The following is a 17,743-nucleotide window of genomic DNA, read 5'->3' on the forward strand; positions in this document are numbered from 1 at the left end:
ACAGTCACTGTCTTCACAAATAGCACAGTCACTTTCCTCACAAATAGCACAGTCACTTTCCTCACAAATAGCACAGTCACTGTCCTCACACGTAGCACAGTCACTGTCTTCACAAATAGCACAGTCACACATACACAGGTAGACAGATGTATTCACTGTATGAGAGAGCATGTATATGTGCTATGAAGCACATCAACCATAACACGGAACCCAAACCGGCTGCGCGCCTGCGCCATCGTGCATAAATGTATTTTGTCCCCCCCACACCAAACGCGATCACGACACGCATGGTTAAAATATCAAAATAAACTCTGAACCAATTACATTCATTTGGGGACAGGTCGAAAGCATTAAACATTTATGGAAATTTAGCTAGCTAGCTTGCACTTGTTAGCTAATTTGTCCTATTTAGCAAGCTTGCTGTTGCTAGCTAATTTGTCCTGGGTTGAGTTGTTATTTTTCTTGAAATGCACAAGGTCCTCTACTCCAACAATTAATCCACACATAAAATGGTCAACCGAATCGTTTCTAGTCATCTCTCCTCCTTCCAGGCTTTTTCTTCTCTTGACTTTATATTGCGATTGGCAACCTTCATAAATTCGTTCGTCTTTCAGTCACCCACGTGGGTATAACCAATGAGGAGATGGCACGTGGGTACCTGCTTCTATAAACCAATGAGACGATGGCACGTGGGTACCTGCTTCTATAAACCAATGAGGAGATGGGAGAGGCAGGACTTGCAGAGCGATCTGCGTCACAAATAGAACTGACTTCTATTTTAGCCCTTGGCAACGCAGATGCTCATTGACGCGCGCAAGCAGTGTGGGTGCAATAATTCAATAATATAGATTTCTAAATGTATTTTGCAACGCTCGCGCACGTGACGCGAGGGTATAACTATTTTTCTTAATTTATCTGTATTTTCAATGCCACTTGAAGGGATGCCACATTGGTAAACTCCTACGGATTTCCTTATTTAGTCAACATGGTGATTATCATGCCGCAGTGAGCACTTTACCGGGTCATTTATTTGACTGGTATTGTGATGGCCATCAATGGTAGCCTGTGATAGCGCAACAGCTAAATGGCTGATGTGTATCCAACAGTATCAACCTCATCTTTCTCTCATATGTCTTAGTTTCTAACCGTGTGCTAACAAGCTAGCTTCTCTTATGTTTTTAGCAAGACAAGACAAAACCCTTTTAGCCCTGTGTCCCTTTCTATTCTGTGTGAGACTTGATTATATTGGACAGAGGTCACTTAAAATGTAGCATCTATTCCTGTCCGCTCTTCCTCTCTCTATCCACCTCTCTTCTTCCTCTCTCTATCCATCTCTCTTCTTCCTCTCTCTATCCATCTCTCTCTATCCATCTCTCTTCTTCCTCTCTCTATCCACCTCTCTCTATCCATCTCTCCACCTCTCTCTATCCATCTCTCTTCTTCCTCTCTCTATCCATCTCTCTATCCATCTCTCTATCCACCTCTCTCTATCCATCTCTCTTCTTCCTCTCTCTATCCACCTCTCTCTATCCACCTCTCTATCCATCTCTCTATCTATCTCTCTATCCACCTCTCTTCTTCCTCTCTCTATCCACCTCTCTCTATCCATCTCTCTTCTTCCTCTCTCTATCCACCTCTCTCTATCCATCTCTCTTCTTCCTCTCTCTATCCACCTCTCTCTAACCATCTCTCTATCCATCTCTCTATCCATCTCTCTATCCACCTCTCTATCCATCTCTCTTCTTCCTCTCTCTATCCACCTCACTCTATCCACCTCTCTATCCACTCTCTATCTATCTCTCTATCCACCTCTCTCTATCCATCTCTCTTCTTCCTCTCTCTATCCACCTCTCTCTATCCATCTCTCTTCTTCATCTCTCTTCTTCATCTCTATCATCTCTCTATCCACCTCTCTCTATCCATCTCTCTTCTTCATCTCTCTATCTATCTCTCTATCCTACTCTCTTCTTCCTCTCTCATCTTCCTCTCACTATCCACCTCTCTCTATCCATATCTATTCTTCATCTCTCTGTCCATCTCTCTTCTTCCTCTCTCTATCCACCTCTCTCTATCCATATCTCTTCTTCCTCTCTCTATCCACCTCTCTCTATCCATCTCACTCTATCCATCTCTCTTCTTCCTCTCTCTATCCACCTCTCTTCTTCCTGTATCTATCATCTCTCTTCTTCATCTCTCTATCCATCTCTCTTCTTCCTGTCTCTATCATCTATCTTCTTCATCTCTCTATCCATCTCTCTTCTTCCTGTCTCTATCCATTTCTCTTCTTCATCTCTCTATCCATCTCTTTTCTTCCTCTCTCTATCCATCGCTTTTCTTCCTCTCTCTATCCATCTCTTTTCTTCCTCTCTCTAACTATCCCTGTATTGTTCCTTCTGTTCTCTTACCATCTCTCTGTTCACAGGGCTCCAGTGGCTTCCCTGGATTCCTCGGATCCAACGGAGAGAAAGGAGGACGGGTGAGGCTCTTTCGATCATTCCATTAATTATTACTTTCTTTTCAAAGACTTCTAATCCAACATGTCTCTTCACCCTCCATGACACCAGTCTGAAATACTCTTGTGGAGCTGCAGTCCTTAACCTCCAAGTAGAATTAAGAAGAACTACTGTCAAAGTAAAGTAGGACAAGTAGAGTCAAGAAGAACTACTGCCAAAGTAAAGTAGGACAAGTAGATTCAAGAAGAACTATTGCCAAAGTAAAGTAGGACAAGTAGAGTCAAGAAGAACTACTGCCAAAGTAAAGTAGGACAGGTAGAGTCAAGAAGAACTACTGCCAAAGTAAAGTAGGACAAGTAGAGTCAAGAAGAACTACAGCCAAAGTAAAGTAGGACAGGTAGAGTCAAGAAGAACTACTGCCAAAGTAAAGTTGGACAAGTAAAGTCAAGAAGAACTACTGTCAAAGTAAAGAATCAAGTCAGTACAACTCAATAGTAGGGGAAGTGGAGTGGAACATCAAAGTCTAGCATTGCCCAGCAGGAGTCCAGAGAAGAGAGGATGGTTGGAGGGGAGAGGAGGGAGGAGAGGGGAGGGAGAGAGGAGAAGAGGGGGGGCATTGGGGGGGAAGTAAGAAGGGGGAGAGGGAATTGGTAAAACAAGCTCCTTTCCTCTCAAACAGACAGATAGACAGACAGACAGACAGACAGACAGACAGACAGACAGACAGACAGACAGACAGACAGACAGACAGACAGACAGACAGACAGACAGACAGACAGACAGACAGACAGACAGACAGACAGACAAAACGTAAAAGACAGACAGACAGACAGACAGACAGACAGACAGACAGACAGACAGACAGACAGACAGACAGACAGACAGACAGACAGACAGACGGTGAGGAGTGAGAAGTAGACAGACACTTAGGCTGCATCCCAAATGGTACCCTATTCCCTATGTAGTGCGCTACTTTACACCAGGGATCTATGGGGGACCTAGTGCACTAAATAGGGAATAGAGTGCCATTTTGGGACACTACCCTAGACACTTCAGGAGCCAATATGCCAAAGCTGACAGGCAGGTCATGCTGTCAACTTAAGTGCCTCTGGGTAATGTGGGTATATGTCAACTCACCGCGTGCCCTGATTTTCAGATTTATTTCTCTAAAAGATGTTACACATTGTTTTATCTCATTCGTCCACAGAGCAGTGGAGGAGTCTGTCTGTCTGAGGAGCTATAGTGTGTTTGAATGACCTTAACTGTGTGTGTATAAATTCATCTGTAATTACTCTTTGCCTCATGTTTATCAGTCAATATATAACTGTATCCTTTCTATTCCACTTATATCAAGTTTGATTGTTTGTTTGTGCTTTGAAACCCCCAGTCTCACGAATAAAGATGTTTGTGTGATTGTGGGTGTTTTTCAGGGTATCGCTGGTAAATCTGGACCCAGAGGACAACGTGGCCCAACGGTAAGAACCTGGAAACTCATCAGTCGGTCCGCAGTCTATTCTCTCTAACACAACACCTTCTCTGACTTGCTAGATGATTGGTCTTCTCTGTGTTCCTTGTAATCTAGGGTCCCCGTGGTGGAAGAGGTGCCAGAGGACCAACTGGAAAGCCAGGTGCTAAGGTCAGTTATAACTGTCATCTAACCAGGATGATGTCCCATCCAGAAACATCATCTAGCCAGATTTGATTTGATTTGATTTGATTTGATTTGGATCTCTTTTACTCCCCATTTGAACTAATCTTCCAAGAGTCCTTAAAACATTAAAATACAATTTATAATACGAACACATTTTCACATATAACACACTATTACAAACATGCATAATATACTAACATAATGACCCAATAAATACTCAATCTACTGTAGTCTCACAACATTTATAGGTATTATATTTAAATGGTTTTAAAATAATGTTTAAATTTATATATTGAAAGGTTTCTGGTTTGCTCTGTTAATTTATTCAATTTCTTTATTGCTCTAATTCGAAATGTTCTTTTGCCTATTTCTCTTTTCTGTCTGGATAACGCTTAGATGGTGGACAATCTATTCCTAGTATTTACTGAATGACTGTCTCTTACCAACTGATTACCATTGTGAATAGAACTTGGCCGTTTTAAATGATGTATATTATGAAATAAAATAAGCATGTTTTTTTTTTCAATTATCTTGTCGATTGATGACCAACCAAGAACATTGCGCATGACTGCAACAGAAGAACCATATCTCCACCTTAAAACAATCCTTGCTGCTTTGTTCTGTGTAATCTGCAGCCTCCTAACTTCACTTGATGATGCATTTCCCCAGACCTCAGAACAGTAGTTCACCTGACTCTCAATTAATGCTTGTGTTATTTGCTGAAGAATTTTTCCTGGTAAATATTTAGCTATCCTTCTGAGTATGCATGCTGTTTTAATAATTTTTTTAACATAGATGAGTTATTTGAGACGACCATGATAAGCTGTTGTCTTGCTGCACTCCCAATAGTTTGGTTTCTGCCACTTCTTCAATTTGTACTCCTCCCATACTTAAATTGTATCCCATGCTGTTTTGGCCTTTTCCTAGTGGAACAGACCAACATAACTTTGGTTTTCTTGGTGTTTAAAACAAGTTTGTTTTGGCAAACCCACTCCGTGATATATTCCAAATCTCCTTGTAAAGCTTGCTGTACCTGTTGAACCATATTGGTTCTATGATACATGGCAAACTACATCAAGTGTAGCTCAGATGTTTGAAAGTATTTAACATAATTTGACCCGGGCCTACTTTACAATATTATAATAATAATAATAATAATACTAATAATAGTAATAACTTTATTTGTGTAGCGCTTTTCAATACTAGTAAGAAAGTACATCACATCATAATATAACACAAGTAAATAAAAGTACTAACAAAGAAAGAAAAACATTAATGAGAAATGAAAAAAAAAGATAGCTATTTAAAATCTTACATTCAAATCATCTTTCTAAAAGTATGTCTTCAGCAGGGATTTAAAAAGAGGCACTGAGTCTGCAAGCCTAAACTCTGGCTGACCATTCCACAGTCTAGGGGCCCTAATGGAAGGGGCCCGGTCTCCTTTAGTTTTCAACCTAGACTCTAGAATGGTCATCTCTTCACTTGTGATGTGTAGCTACGCTAGCTTGGTCACTTGTGAAGTGTAGCTACGCTAGCTTGGTCACTTGTGAAGTGTAGCTACGCTAGCTTGGTCACTTGTGATGTGTAGCTACGCTAGCTTGGTCACTTGTGAAGAGTAGCTACGCTAGCTTGGTCACTTGTGAAGAGTAGCTACGCTAGCTTGGTCACTTGTGAAAAGTAGCTACGCTAGCTTGGTCACTTGTGAAGAGTAGCTACGCTAGCTTGGTCACTTGTGAAGAGTAGCTACGCTAGCTTGGTCACTTGTGAACAGTAGCTACGCTAGCTTGGTCACTTGTGAAGTGTAGCTACACTAGCTTGGTCACTTGTGAAGAGTAGCTACGCTAGCTTGGTCACTTGTGAAGTGTAGCTACGCTAGCTTGGTCACTTGTGAAGTGTAGCTACGCTAGCTTGGTCACTTGTGAAGAGTAGCTACGCTAGCTTGGTCACTTGTGAAGTGTAGCTACGCTAGCTTGGTCACTTGTGAAGTGTAGCTACGCTAGCTTGGTCACTTGTGAAGAGTAGCTACGCTAGCTTGGTCACTTGTGAAAAGTAGCTACGCTAGCTTGGTCACTTGTGAAGTGTAGCTACACTAGCTTGGTCACTTGTGAAGAGTAGCTACGCTAGCTTGGTCACTTGTGAAGTGTAGCTACGCTAGCTTGGTCACTTGTGAAGTGTAGCTACGCTAGCTTGGTCACTTGTGAAGAGTAGCTACGCTAGCTTGGTCACTTGTGAAGTGTAGCTACGCTAGCTTGGTCACTTGTGAAGTGTAGCTACGCTAGCTTGGTCACTTGTGAAGAGTAGCTACGCTAGCTTGGTCACTTGTGAAGAGTAGCTACGCTAGCTTGGTCACTTGTGAAGTGTAGCTTCGCTAGCTTAGTCACTTGTGAAGTGTAGCTACGCTAGCTTGGTCACTTGTGAAGAGTAGCTACGCTAGCTTGGTCACTTGTGAAGTGTAGCTTCGCTAGCTTAGTCACTTGTGAAGTGTAGCTACGCTAGCTTGGTCACTGGGTCTGATTGGTAAATAGAGCTGTGTGTCATCCTCATAGCAGCGAAACTGAATGCTACGATTGTGGATGATGTCACCAAGAGGAAGTATATACAGGGAGAAAAAAGGATGGGCCCCAGAACTGACCCCTGAGGGACACAATAGTGAAAAGGTGCTGGGGACAATACGGAACCACCCGTGCTCACTGAGGAATGTCTGCCACAAAGATATGACCTGAAGCAGTCGAGGACAATGCCGGAGATTCCCACCCATCTCTCCAGCCTCTATCTGACTGTGTTTGTCTGCTCCACAGGGAACATCAGGCAACGACGGACCTCCCGGTGGACCAGGAGAGAGAGTAAGTACTAAATATATGTATTCTGTTCTATTGCAAAGAATCTGAGGAGATGTTTTAGTTTGTTTTAGTTTGGAGGCCATTGGGAGGAGGTGTGAGGATAAAGGATGGTTTTAGTTTGGAGCCCATTGGGAGGAGGTTGAGGATTAAGGATGGTTTTAGTTTGGAGCCCATTGGGAGGAGGTGTGTGGATAAAGGATGGTTTTAGTTTGCAGCTCATTGGGAGGTGGTGTAAGGATAAAGGATGGTTTTAGTTTGGAGCCCATTGGGATGAGTTGTAAGGATAAAGGATGGTTTTAGTTTGGAGGCCATTGGGAGGATGTTGAGGATAAAGGATGGTTTTAGTTTGGAGCCCATTGGGAGGAGGTGTGAGGATAAAGGATGGTTTTAGTCTGGAGGCCATTGGGAGGAGGTGTGAGGATAAAGGATGGTTTTAGTTTGGAGCCCATTGGGAGGTGGTGTGAGGATAAAGGATGGTTTTAGTTTGGAGCCCATTGGGAAGAGGTTGAGGATAAAGGATGGTTTTAGTTTGGAGCCCATTGGGAGGAGGTGTGAGGATAAAGGATGGTTTTAGTTTGCAGCCCATTGGGAAGAGCTGTGAGCACAAAGGATCGTTTTAGTTTGGAGGCCATTGGGAGGAGGTGTGAGGATAAAGGATGGTTTTAGTTTGGAGCCCATTGGGAGGAGGTGTGAGGATAAAGGATGGTTTTAGTTTGGAGCCCATTGGGAGGAGGTGTAAGGATAAAGGATGGTTTTAGTTTGGAGGCCATTGGGAGGAGGTTCAGGATAAAGGATGGTTTTAGTTTGGAGCCCATTGGGAGGAGGTGTGAGGATAAAGGATGGTTTTAGTTTGGAGCCCATTGGGATGAGTTGTAAGGATAAAGGATGGTTTTAGTTTGGAGGCCATTGGGAGGATGTTGAGGATAAAGGATGGTTTTAGTTTGGAGCCCATTGGGAGGAGGTGTGAGGATAAAGGATGGTTTTAGTCTGGAGGCCATTGGGAGGAGGTGTGAGGATAAAGGATGGTTTTAGTTTGGAGCCCATTGGGAGGTGGTGTGAGGATAAAGGATGGTTTTAGTTTGGAGCCCATTGGGAAGAGGTTGAGGATAAAGGATGGTTTTAGTTTGGAGCCCATTGGGAGGAGGTGTGAGGATAAAGGATGGTTTTAGTTTGCAGCCCATTGGGAAGAGCTGTGAGCACAAAGGATCGTTTTAGTTTGGAGGCCATTGGGAGGAGGTGTGAGGATAAAGGATGGTTTTAGTTTGGAGCCCATTGGGAGGAGGTGTGAGGATAAAGGATGGTTTTAGTTTGGAGCCCATTGGGAGGAGGTGTAAGGATAAAGGATGGTTTTAGTTTGGAGGCCATTGGGAGGAGGTTCAGGATAAAGGATGGTTTTAGTTTGGAGCCCATTGGGAGGAGGTGTGAGGATAAAGGATGGTTTTAGTTTGGAGGCCATTGGGAGGAGGTGTGAACATTAAGGAAGTTAATTTTTTCTTATTTTATCTCAGGGACCTCAAGGACCCCAGGGACCAGTCGGCTTCCCAGGACCTAAGGGCCCTAATGTAAGTACCCTTCCCAGGACCTAAGGGCCCTAATGTAAGTACCCTTCCCAGGACCTAAGGGCCCTAACGTAAGTACCCTTCCCAGGACCTAAGGGCCCTAACGTAAGTACCCTTCCCAGGACCTAAGGGCCCTAACCTATGTACCCTTCCCAGAACCTAAGGGCCCTAACCTATGTACCCTTCCCTCTCATTTAAAATAGCTGATGGTACTACAATATGTATTACTGTATCATTGTACTTCAGCAATGTGGTCCCTATTAACTGAACCTGTCCATCTCATCTCCCTCAGGGGCCCCCTGGTAAAGACGGAATGCCTGGTCACCCTGGGCAGAGAGGAGAGACAGGTTTCCAGGGAAAGACTGGCCCCCCTGGGCCTGGAGGGGTTGTAGGACCTCAGGTAGGCCCACACACTACACACTACAAACTACACACTACACACTAAACGCTACACAATACACACCACACACTAAACATGTTTATCAGGACACTAGGGAAATTAACCAGTAATCATTCAAACACTAAATGATGTAAAACATTTACTTGAAAACCTTTGAATTACTTAGTTTACTGTCATCTAATAAGCATTAACATGTGATACAATATGTAAATCTGGTGTTGTGTCTGTCTGACAGGGACCAACGGGAGAGACCGGCGGCATCGGAGAGAGGGGACACCCTGGTTCCCCTGGACCCCCCGGAGAGCAAGGTTTACCTGGAGCTGCTGGGAAAGAAGGAGGAAAGGTAAAACAAAACTCCCCTATGACTCGACAATGGTCTCACCCAGCCAAAGCATATTATGAAGAAAATGGGGGGGGGGTTGAAAACACAATCACAACTGGGCTTTGTCTATTGAAATGCCAGAATAGGAACAATGAATAACAACACTTACTGTTGTCATGGAAAACCTAACGGTACATATCTAACAATTTACGCTCATTTCCAAAATCTTGAGAATAGATTTCATGAAAAATAGCAACAGGTTATTTTCCAAGATCCTCTTTTGAAATATGCTCATTGAAGATGATGACGATTAGATTTGACATTCAGATTGTCAATGTGGAGTAGGTGAAGCAGAATCTTAGGATCTGATGTTCTGAGTGCAGAGTAAGAGAGAAATTACATTTGTGGAGGTTAAATTCTACAACCACCTAAAAAGGAAGCGATTCCCAAACCTTCCATAACAAAGCCATCGCCTACAGAGAGATGAATCTGGAGAAGAGTCCCCTAAGCATGCTGGTCCTGGGGCTCAGTTCACAAACACAAGACGCCACAGAGCCCCAGGACAACAACACAATTAGACCCAACCAAATCATGCGAAAACAAAAAGAGAATTACTTGAACATCCGAAAGAATTAACAAAAAAACTGAGCAAACTAGAATGATATTTGGTCCTAAACAGAAAGTACAGAGTGGCAGAATACCTGACCACCGTGACTGACCCAAACTTAAGGAAAGCTTTGACTATGTACAGACTCAGTGAACATAGCCTTGCTATTGAGAAAGGCTGCCGTAGGCAGACCTGGCTCTCAAGAGAAGACAGGCTATGTGCAACACTGCACTCAAAATGAGGTGTAAACTGAGCTGCACTTCCTAACCTCCTGCCCAATGTATGACCATATTAGATACACATATTTCCCTCAGATTACACAGATCCACAAAGAATTCTAAAACAAATCCAATTTTGATCAACTCCAATATTTATTGGGTGAAATACTACAGTGTGCCATCACAACAGCAAAATGTGTGACCTGTTGCCACAAAAAAAAGGGCAAGCAGTGAAGAACAAACAACATTGCGGTCCAGGAATAGAACAGAGAGAGACTGGGGTGATACAGGAATAGAACAGAGAGAGACTGGGGTGATACAGGAATAGAACAGAGAGAGACTGGGGTGATACAGGAATAGAACAGAGAGAGACTGGGGTGATACAGGAATAGAGCAGAGAGAGACTGGGGTGATACAGGAATAGAACAGAAAGAGACTGGGGTGGTACAGGAATAGAACAGAGAGAGACTGGGTTGATACAGGAATAGAACAGAAAGAGACTGGGGTGGTACAGGAATAGAACAGAGAGAGACTGGGGTGATCCAGGAATAGAACAGAGAGAGACTGGGGTGGTGCAGGAATAGAACAGAGAGAGACTGGGGGTGATACAGGAATATAACAGAGAGAGACTGGGGTGGTACAGGAATAGAACAGAGAGAGACTGGGATGGTACAGGAATAGAACAGAGAGAGACTGGGGTAATACAGGAATATAACAGAGAGAGACTGGGGTGATCCAGGAATAGAACAGAGAGAGACTGGGGTGGTCCAGGAATAGAACAGAGAGAGACTGGGGTAATACAGGAATAGAACAGAGAGAGACTGGGGTGGTACAGGAATAGAACAGAGAGAGACTGGGGTGATACAGGAATAGAACAGAGAGAGACTGGGGTAATACAGGAATAGAACAGAGAGAGACTGGGGTGGTACAGGAATAGAACAGAGACAGACTTTGGTGGTACAGGAATAGAACAGAGAGAGACTGGGGTAGTACAGGAATAGAACAGAGAGAGACTGGGGTGGTACAGGAATAGAACAGAGAGAGACTGGGGTGGTACAGGAATAGAACAGAGAGAGACTGGGGTGGTACAGGAATAGAGCAGAGAGAGACTGGGGTGGTACAGGAATATAACAGAGAGAGACTGGGGTGGTCCAGGAATAGAACAGAGAGAGACTGGGGTAATACAGGAATAGAACAGAGAGAGACTGGGGTGGTACAGGAATAGAGCAGAGAGAGGCTGGGGTGGTCCAGGAATAGAACAGAGTGAGGCTGGGGTGGTCCAGGAATAGAACAGAGACTGGGGTGGTACAGGAATAGAGCAGAGAGAGACTGGGGTGGTACAGGAATAGAACAGAGAGAGACTGGGGTGGTACAGGAATAGAACAGAGAGAGACTGGGGTGGTACAGGAATATAACAGAGAGAGACTGGGGTGATACAGGAATAGAACAGAGAGAGACTGGGGTGATACAGGAATAGAACAGAGAGAGACTGGGGTGGTACAGGAATAGAACAGAGAGAGACTGGGGTGGTACAGGAATAGAACAGAGTGAGGCTGGGGTGGTACAGGAATAGAACAGAGACTGGGGTGGTACAGGAATAGAGCAGAGAGAGACTGGGGTGGTACAGGAATAGAGCAGAGAGAGACTGGGGTAATACAGGAATAGAACAGAGAGAGACTGGGGTGGTACAGGAATAGAACAGAGAGAGACTGGGGTGATACAGGAATATAACAGAGAGAGACTGGGGTGGTACAGGAATAGAACAGAGAGAGACTGGGGTGATCCAGGAATATAACAGAGAGAGACTGGGGTGGTACAGGAATAGAACAGAGAGAGACTGGGGTGGTACAGGAATAGAACAGAGAGAGACTGGGGTGGTACAGGAATAGAACAGAGAGAGACTGGGGTAATACAGGAATAGAACAGAGAGAGACTGGGGTGATCCAGGAATAGAACAGAGAGAGACTGGGGTGGTACAGGAATATAACAGAGAGAGACTGGGGTGATACAGGAATATAACAGAGAGAGACTGGGGTAATACAGGAATAGAACAGAGAGAGACTGGGGTGGTACAGGAATAGAACAGAGAGAGACTGGGGTAATACAGGAATAGAACAGAGACTGGGGTGGTACAGGAATAGAACAGAGAGAGACTGGGGTGGTACAGGAATAGAACAGAGAGAGACTGGGGTGGTCCAGGAATATAACAGAGAGAGACTGGGGTGGTACAGGAATAGAGCAGAGAGAGACTGGGGTGGTACAGGAATAGAGCAGAGAGAGACTGGGGTGGTACAGGAATAGAACAGAGAGAGACTGGGGTGGTACAGGAATAGAGCAGAGAGAGACTGGGGTGGTACAGGAATAGAACAGAGAGAGACTGGGGTGGTCCAGGAATAGAACAGAGAGAGACTGGGGTGGTACAGGAATATAACAGAGAGAGACTGGGGTGATCCAGGAATATAATAGAGAGAGACTGGGGTGGTACAGGAATAGAACAGAGAGAGACTGGGGTGGTCCAGGAATAGAACAGAGAGAGACTGGGGTGGTACAGGAATAGAACAGAGAGAGACTGGGGTGGTCCAGGAATAGAACAGAGAGAGACTGGGGTGATCCAGGAATATAACAGAGAGAGACTGGGGTGGTCCAGGAATAGAACAGAGAGAGACTGGGGTGATCCAGGAATATAACAGAGAGAGACTGGGGTAATACAGGAATAGAACAGAGAGAGACTGGGGTGATACAGGAATAGAACAGAGAGAGACTGGGGTAATACAGGAATAGAACAGAGAGAGACTGGGGTAATACAGGAATAGAACAGAGAGAGACTGGGGTGGTCCAGGAATATAACAGAGAGAGACTGGGGTGGTACAGGAATAGAACAGAGAGAGACTGGGGTGGTCCAGGAATAGAACAGAGAGAGACTGGGGTGGTCCAGGAATATAACAGTCATCCCATGTTGCTTATCATGACAATTTGTCCATTGTTACTAATAGCAATACAGATACAGTATAATACAGAAATAAATACACATTTGTTAATTCTCTTTTTTGGTTATTATGCACTTGACATTATACATCAATTGACAGGCTATGTCTGTCATGATATACCCTATCTCATGGAGTCTTCCTCTCTCTCTCCTCCAGGGTGACCCAGGTCCAATGGGTACGTCTGGGAAGGTTGGTCCGGCCGGGCTCAGGGGCTTCCCTGGACAGAGAGGTCTTCCAGGGGCGAATGTAAGACACTGCTCCCATAGCATCCACACAGCACTCTTCATGGAAACACCACAATATCAACACATATACAGTACGTAGAGACTGTTATCAGGACATATACAGAGAGACCCTCGACAACTACTATGATTATTATTATTTGACCAAGCTGGTCATTTATGAACATTTTAACATCTTGACCATGTTCTGTTATAATATCCACCCGGCACAGCCAGAAGAGGACTGGCCACCCCTCATAGCCTGGTTCCTCTCTAGGTTTCTTCCTAGGTTTTTGGCCTTTCTAGGGAGTTTTTCCTAGGGAGTTTTTTCCTAGCCACCGTGCTTCTTTCACATGCATTGCTTGCTGTTTGGGGTTTTAGGCTGGGTTTCTGTACAGCAATTTGAGATATCAGCTGATGTACGAAGGGCTATATAAATAAATTTGATTTGATTTGATTTGATATAGAGACTGTTATCAGGACATATACAGTACATAGAGACTGTTATCAGGACATATACAGTCTATAGAGACTGTTATCAGGACATATACAGTCTATAGAGACTGTTATCAGGACATATACAGTATTTAGAGACTGTTATCAGGACATATACAGTACATAGAGACTGTTATCAGGACATATACAGTCTATAGAGACTGTTATCAGGACATATACAGTACATAGAGACTGTTATCAGGACATATACAGTATATAGAGACTGTTACCAGGACATATACTGTGTATAGAGACTGTTATCAGGACATATACAGTCTATACATACTGTTATCAGGACATATACAGTATATAGAGACTGTTATCAGGACATATACAGTCTATAGAGACTGTTATCAGGACATATAGAGTACATAGAGACTTATCAGGATATATACAGTATAAAGAGACTGTTATCAGGACATATACAGTGCATATAGACTTATCAGGACATATACAGTCTATAGAGACTGTTATCAGGACATATACAGTCTATAGAGACTGTTATCAGGACATATACAGTCTATAGAGACTGTTATCAGGATATATACAGTATAAAGAGACTGTTATAAGGACATATACAGTGCATAGAGACTTATCAGGACATATACAGTATGTAGAGACTGTTATCAGGACATATACAGTCTATACATACTGTTATCAGGACATATACAGTCTATACAGACTGTTATCAGGACATATACTGTGTATAGAGACTGTTATCAGGACATACACAGTCTATACATACTGTTATCAGGACATATACAGTATATAGAGACTGTTATCAGGACATATACAGTACATAGAGACTGTTATCAGGACATATACAGTATATAGAGACTGTTACCAGGACATATACAGTATGTAGAGACTGTTATCAGGACATATACAGTACATAGAGACTGTTATCAGGACATATACAGTCTATACATGCTGTTATCAGGACATATACAGTATATAGAGACTGTTATCAGGACATATACAGTACATAGAGACTGTTATCAGGACATATACAGTATATAGAGACTGCTATCAGGACATATACAGTACATAGAGACTGTTATCAGGACATATACAGTATATAGAGACTGTTATCAGGCCATATACAGTACATAGAGACTGTTATCAGGACATATACAGTCTATAGAGACTGTTATCCGGACATATTCAGTCTATAGAGACTGTTATCAGGACATATAGAGTACATAGAGACTTATCAGGATATTTACAGTATAAAGAGACTGTTATCAGGACATATACAGTGCATAGAGACTTATCAGGACATATACAGTCTATAGAGACTGTTATCAGGACATATACAGTCTATAGAGACTGTTATCAGGACATATACAGTCTATAGAGACTGTTATCAGGATATATACAGTATAAAGAGACTGTTATAAGGACATATACAGTGCATAGAGACTTATCAGGACATATACAGTCTATAGAGACTGTTATCAGGACATATACAGTCTATAGAGACTGTTACCAGGACATATACAGTCTATACAGACTGTTATCAGGACATATACAGTCTATAGAGACTGTTATCAGGACATTTACAGTACGTAGAGACTGTTATCAGGACATATAAAGTGTATAGAGACTGTTATCAGGACATATACTGTATATAGAAACTGTTATCAGGACATATACTGTGTATAGAGACTGTTATCAGGACATATACAGTATATAGAGACTGTTATCAGGACATATACAGTACATAGAGACTGTTATCAGGACATATACAGTATATAGAGACTGTAATCAGGACATATACAGTAAATAGAGACTGTTATCAGGACATATACAGTCTATAGAGACTGTTATCCGGACATATACAGTCTATAGAGACTGTTATCAGGACATATAGAGTACATAGAGACTTATCAGGATATATACAGTATAAAGAGACTGTTATCAGGACATATACAGTGCATAGAGACATATCAGGACATATACAGTCTATAGAGACTGTTATCAGGACATATACAGTCTATAGAGACTGTTATCAGGACATATACAGTCTATAGAGACTGTTATCAGGATATATACATTATAAAGAGACTGTTATAAGGACATATACAGTGCATAGAGACTTATCAGGACATATACAGTATGTAGAGACTGTTATCAGGACATATACAGTCTATACATACTGTTATTAGGACATATACAGTCTATACAGACTGTTATCAGGACATATACTGTGTATGGAGACTGTTATCGGGACATATACAGTCTATACATACTGTTATCAGGACATATACAGTATATAGAGACTGTTATCAGGACATATACAGTACATAGAGACTGTTATCAGGACATATACAGTCTATAGAGACTGTTATCCGGACATATTCAGTCTATAGAGACTGTTATCAGGACATATAGAGTACATAGAGACTTATCAGGATATTTACAGTATAAAGAGACTGTTATCAGGACATATACAGTGCATAGAGACTTATCAGGACATATACAGTCTATAGAGACTGTTATCAGGACATATACAGTCTATAGAGACTGTTATCAGGACATATACAGTCTATAGAGACTGTTATCAGGATATATACAGTATAAAGAGACTGTTATAAGGACATATACAGTGCATAGAGACTTATCAGGACATATACAGTCTATAGAGACTGTTATCAGGACATATACAGTCTATAGAGACTGTTACCAGGACATATACAGTCTATACAGACTGTTATCAGGACATATACAGTCTATAGAGACTGTTATCAGGACATATACAGTACGTAGAGACTGTTATCAGGACATATAATGTGTATAGAGACTGTTATCAGGACATATACTGTATATAGAAACTGTTATCAGGACATATAATGTGTATAGAGACTGTTATCAGGACATATACAGTATATAGAGACTGTTATCAGGACATATACAGTACATAGAGACTGTTATCCGGACATATACAGTATATAGAGACTGTAATCAGGACATATACAGTAAATAGAGACTGTTATCAGGACATATACAGTCTATAGAGACTGTTATCCGGACATATACAGTCTATAGAGACTGTTATCAGGACATATAGAGTACATAGAGACTTATCAGGATATATACAGTATAAAGAGACTGTTATCAGGACATATACAGTGCATAGAGACATATCAGGACATATACAGTCTATAGAGACTGTTATCAGGACATATACAGTCTATAGAGACTGTTATCAGGACATATACAGTCTATAGAGACTGTTATCAGGATATATACATTATAAAGAGACTGTTATAAGGACATATACAGTGCATAGAGACTTATCAGGAAATATACAGTATGTAGAGACTGTTATCAGGACATATACAGTCTATACATACTGTTATTAGGACATATACAGTCTATACAGACTGTTATCAGGACATATACTGTGTATGGAGACTGTTATCGGGACATATACAGTCTATACATACTGTTATCAGGACATATACAGTATATAGAGACTGTTATCAGGACATATACAGTACATAGAGACTGTTATCAGGACATATACAGTCTATACATACTGTTATCAGGACATATACAGTACATAGAGACTGTTATCAGGACATATACAGTATATAGAGACTGTTATCAGGACATATACAGTACATAGAGACTGTTATCAGGACATATACAATATATAGAGACTGTTATCAGGCCATATACAGTACATAGAGACTGTTATCAGGATATATACAGTATAAAGAGACTGTTATAAGGACATATACAGTGCATAGAGACTTATCAGGACATATACAGTATGTAGAGACTGTTATCAGGACATATACAGTCTATACATACTGTTATTAGGACATATACAGTCTATACAGACTGTTATCAGGACATATACTGTGTATGGAGACTGTTATCAGGACATATACAGTCTATACATACTGTTATCAGGACATATACAGTATATAGAGACTGTTATCAGGACATATACAGTACATAGAGACTGTTATCAGGACATAT

The 17,743-nt window shown here is 42.0% G+C and overlaps 1 protein-coding gene across 2 annotated transcripts in view; it reads left to right on the forward strand.

The window, feature by feature from the left end:
* The window catches only part of LOC106569492 (collagen alpha-1(XI) chain), a 177,051-nt gene that overhangs the window by 113,961 nt on the left and 45,347 nt on the right, over positions 1-17,743 (forward strand). For both annotated transcript variants that reach the window (XR_006758848.1, XM_045694502.1), the window contains exons 31-38: positions 2,423-2,476; positions 3,884-3,928; positions 4,036-4,089; positions 6,903-6,947; positions 8,453-8,506; positions 8,796-8,903; positions 9,139-9,246; positions 13,194-13,283. Coding sequence is in view for 1 of the 2 variants with exons in the window: in XM_045694502.1 (XP_045550458.1) it covers positions 2,423-2,476; positions 3,884-3,928; positions 4,036-4,089; positions 6,903-6,947; positions 8,453-8,506; positions 8,796-8,903; positions 9,139-9,246; positions 13,194-13,283 (558 nt within the window). In the remaining variant the exon portion in view is untranslated. The remainder of the gene's footprint in view (positions 1-2,422; positions 2,477-3,883; positions 3,929-4,035; positions 4,090-6,902; positions 6,948-8,452; positions 8,507-8,795; positions 8,904-9,138; positions 9,247-13,193; positions 13,284-17,743) is intronic.

Source organism: Salmo salar, chromosome ssa14, assembly GCF_905237065.1.
Source record: "Salmo salar chromosome ssa14, Ssal_v3.1, whole genome shotgun sequence".
NCBI classification, from domain to species: domain Eukaryota; kingdom Metazoa; phylum Chordata; class Actinopteri; order Salmoniformes; family Salmonidae; genus Salmo; species Salmo salar.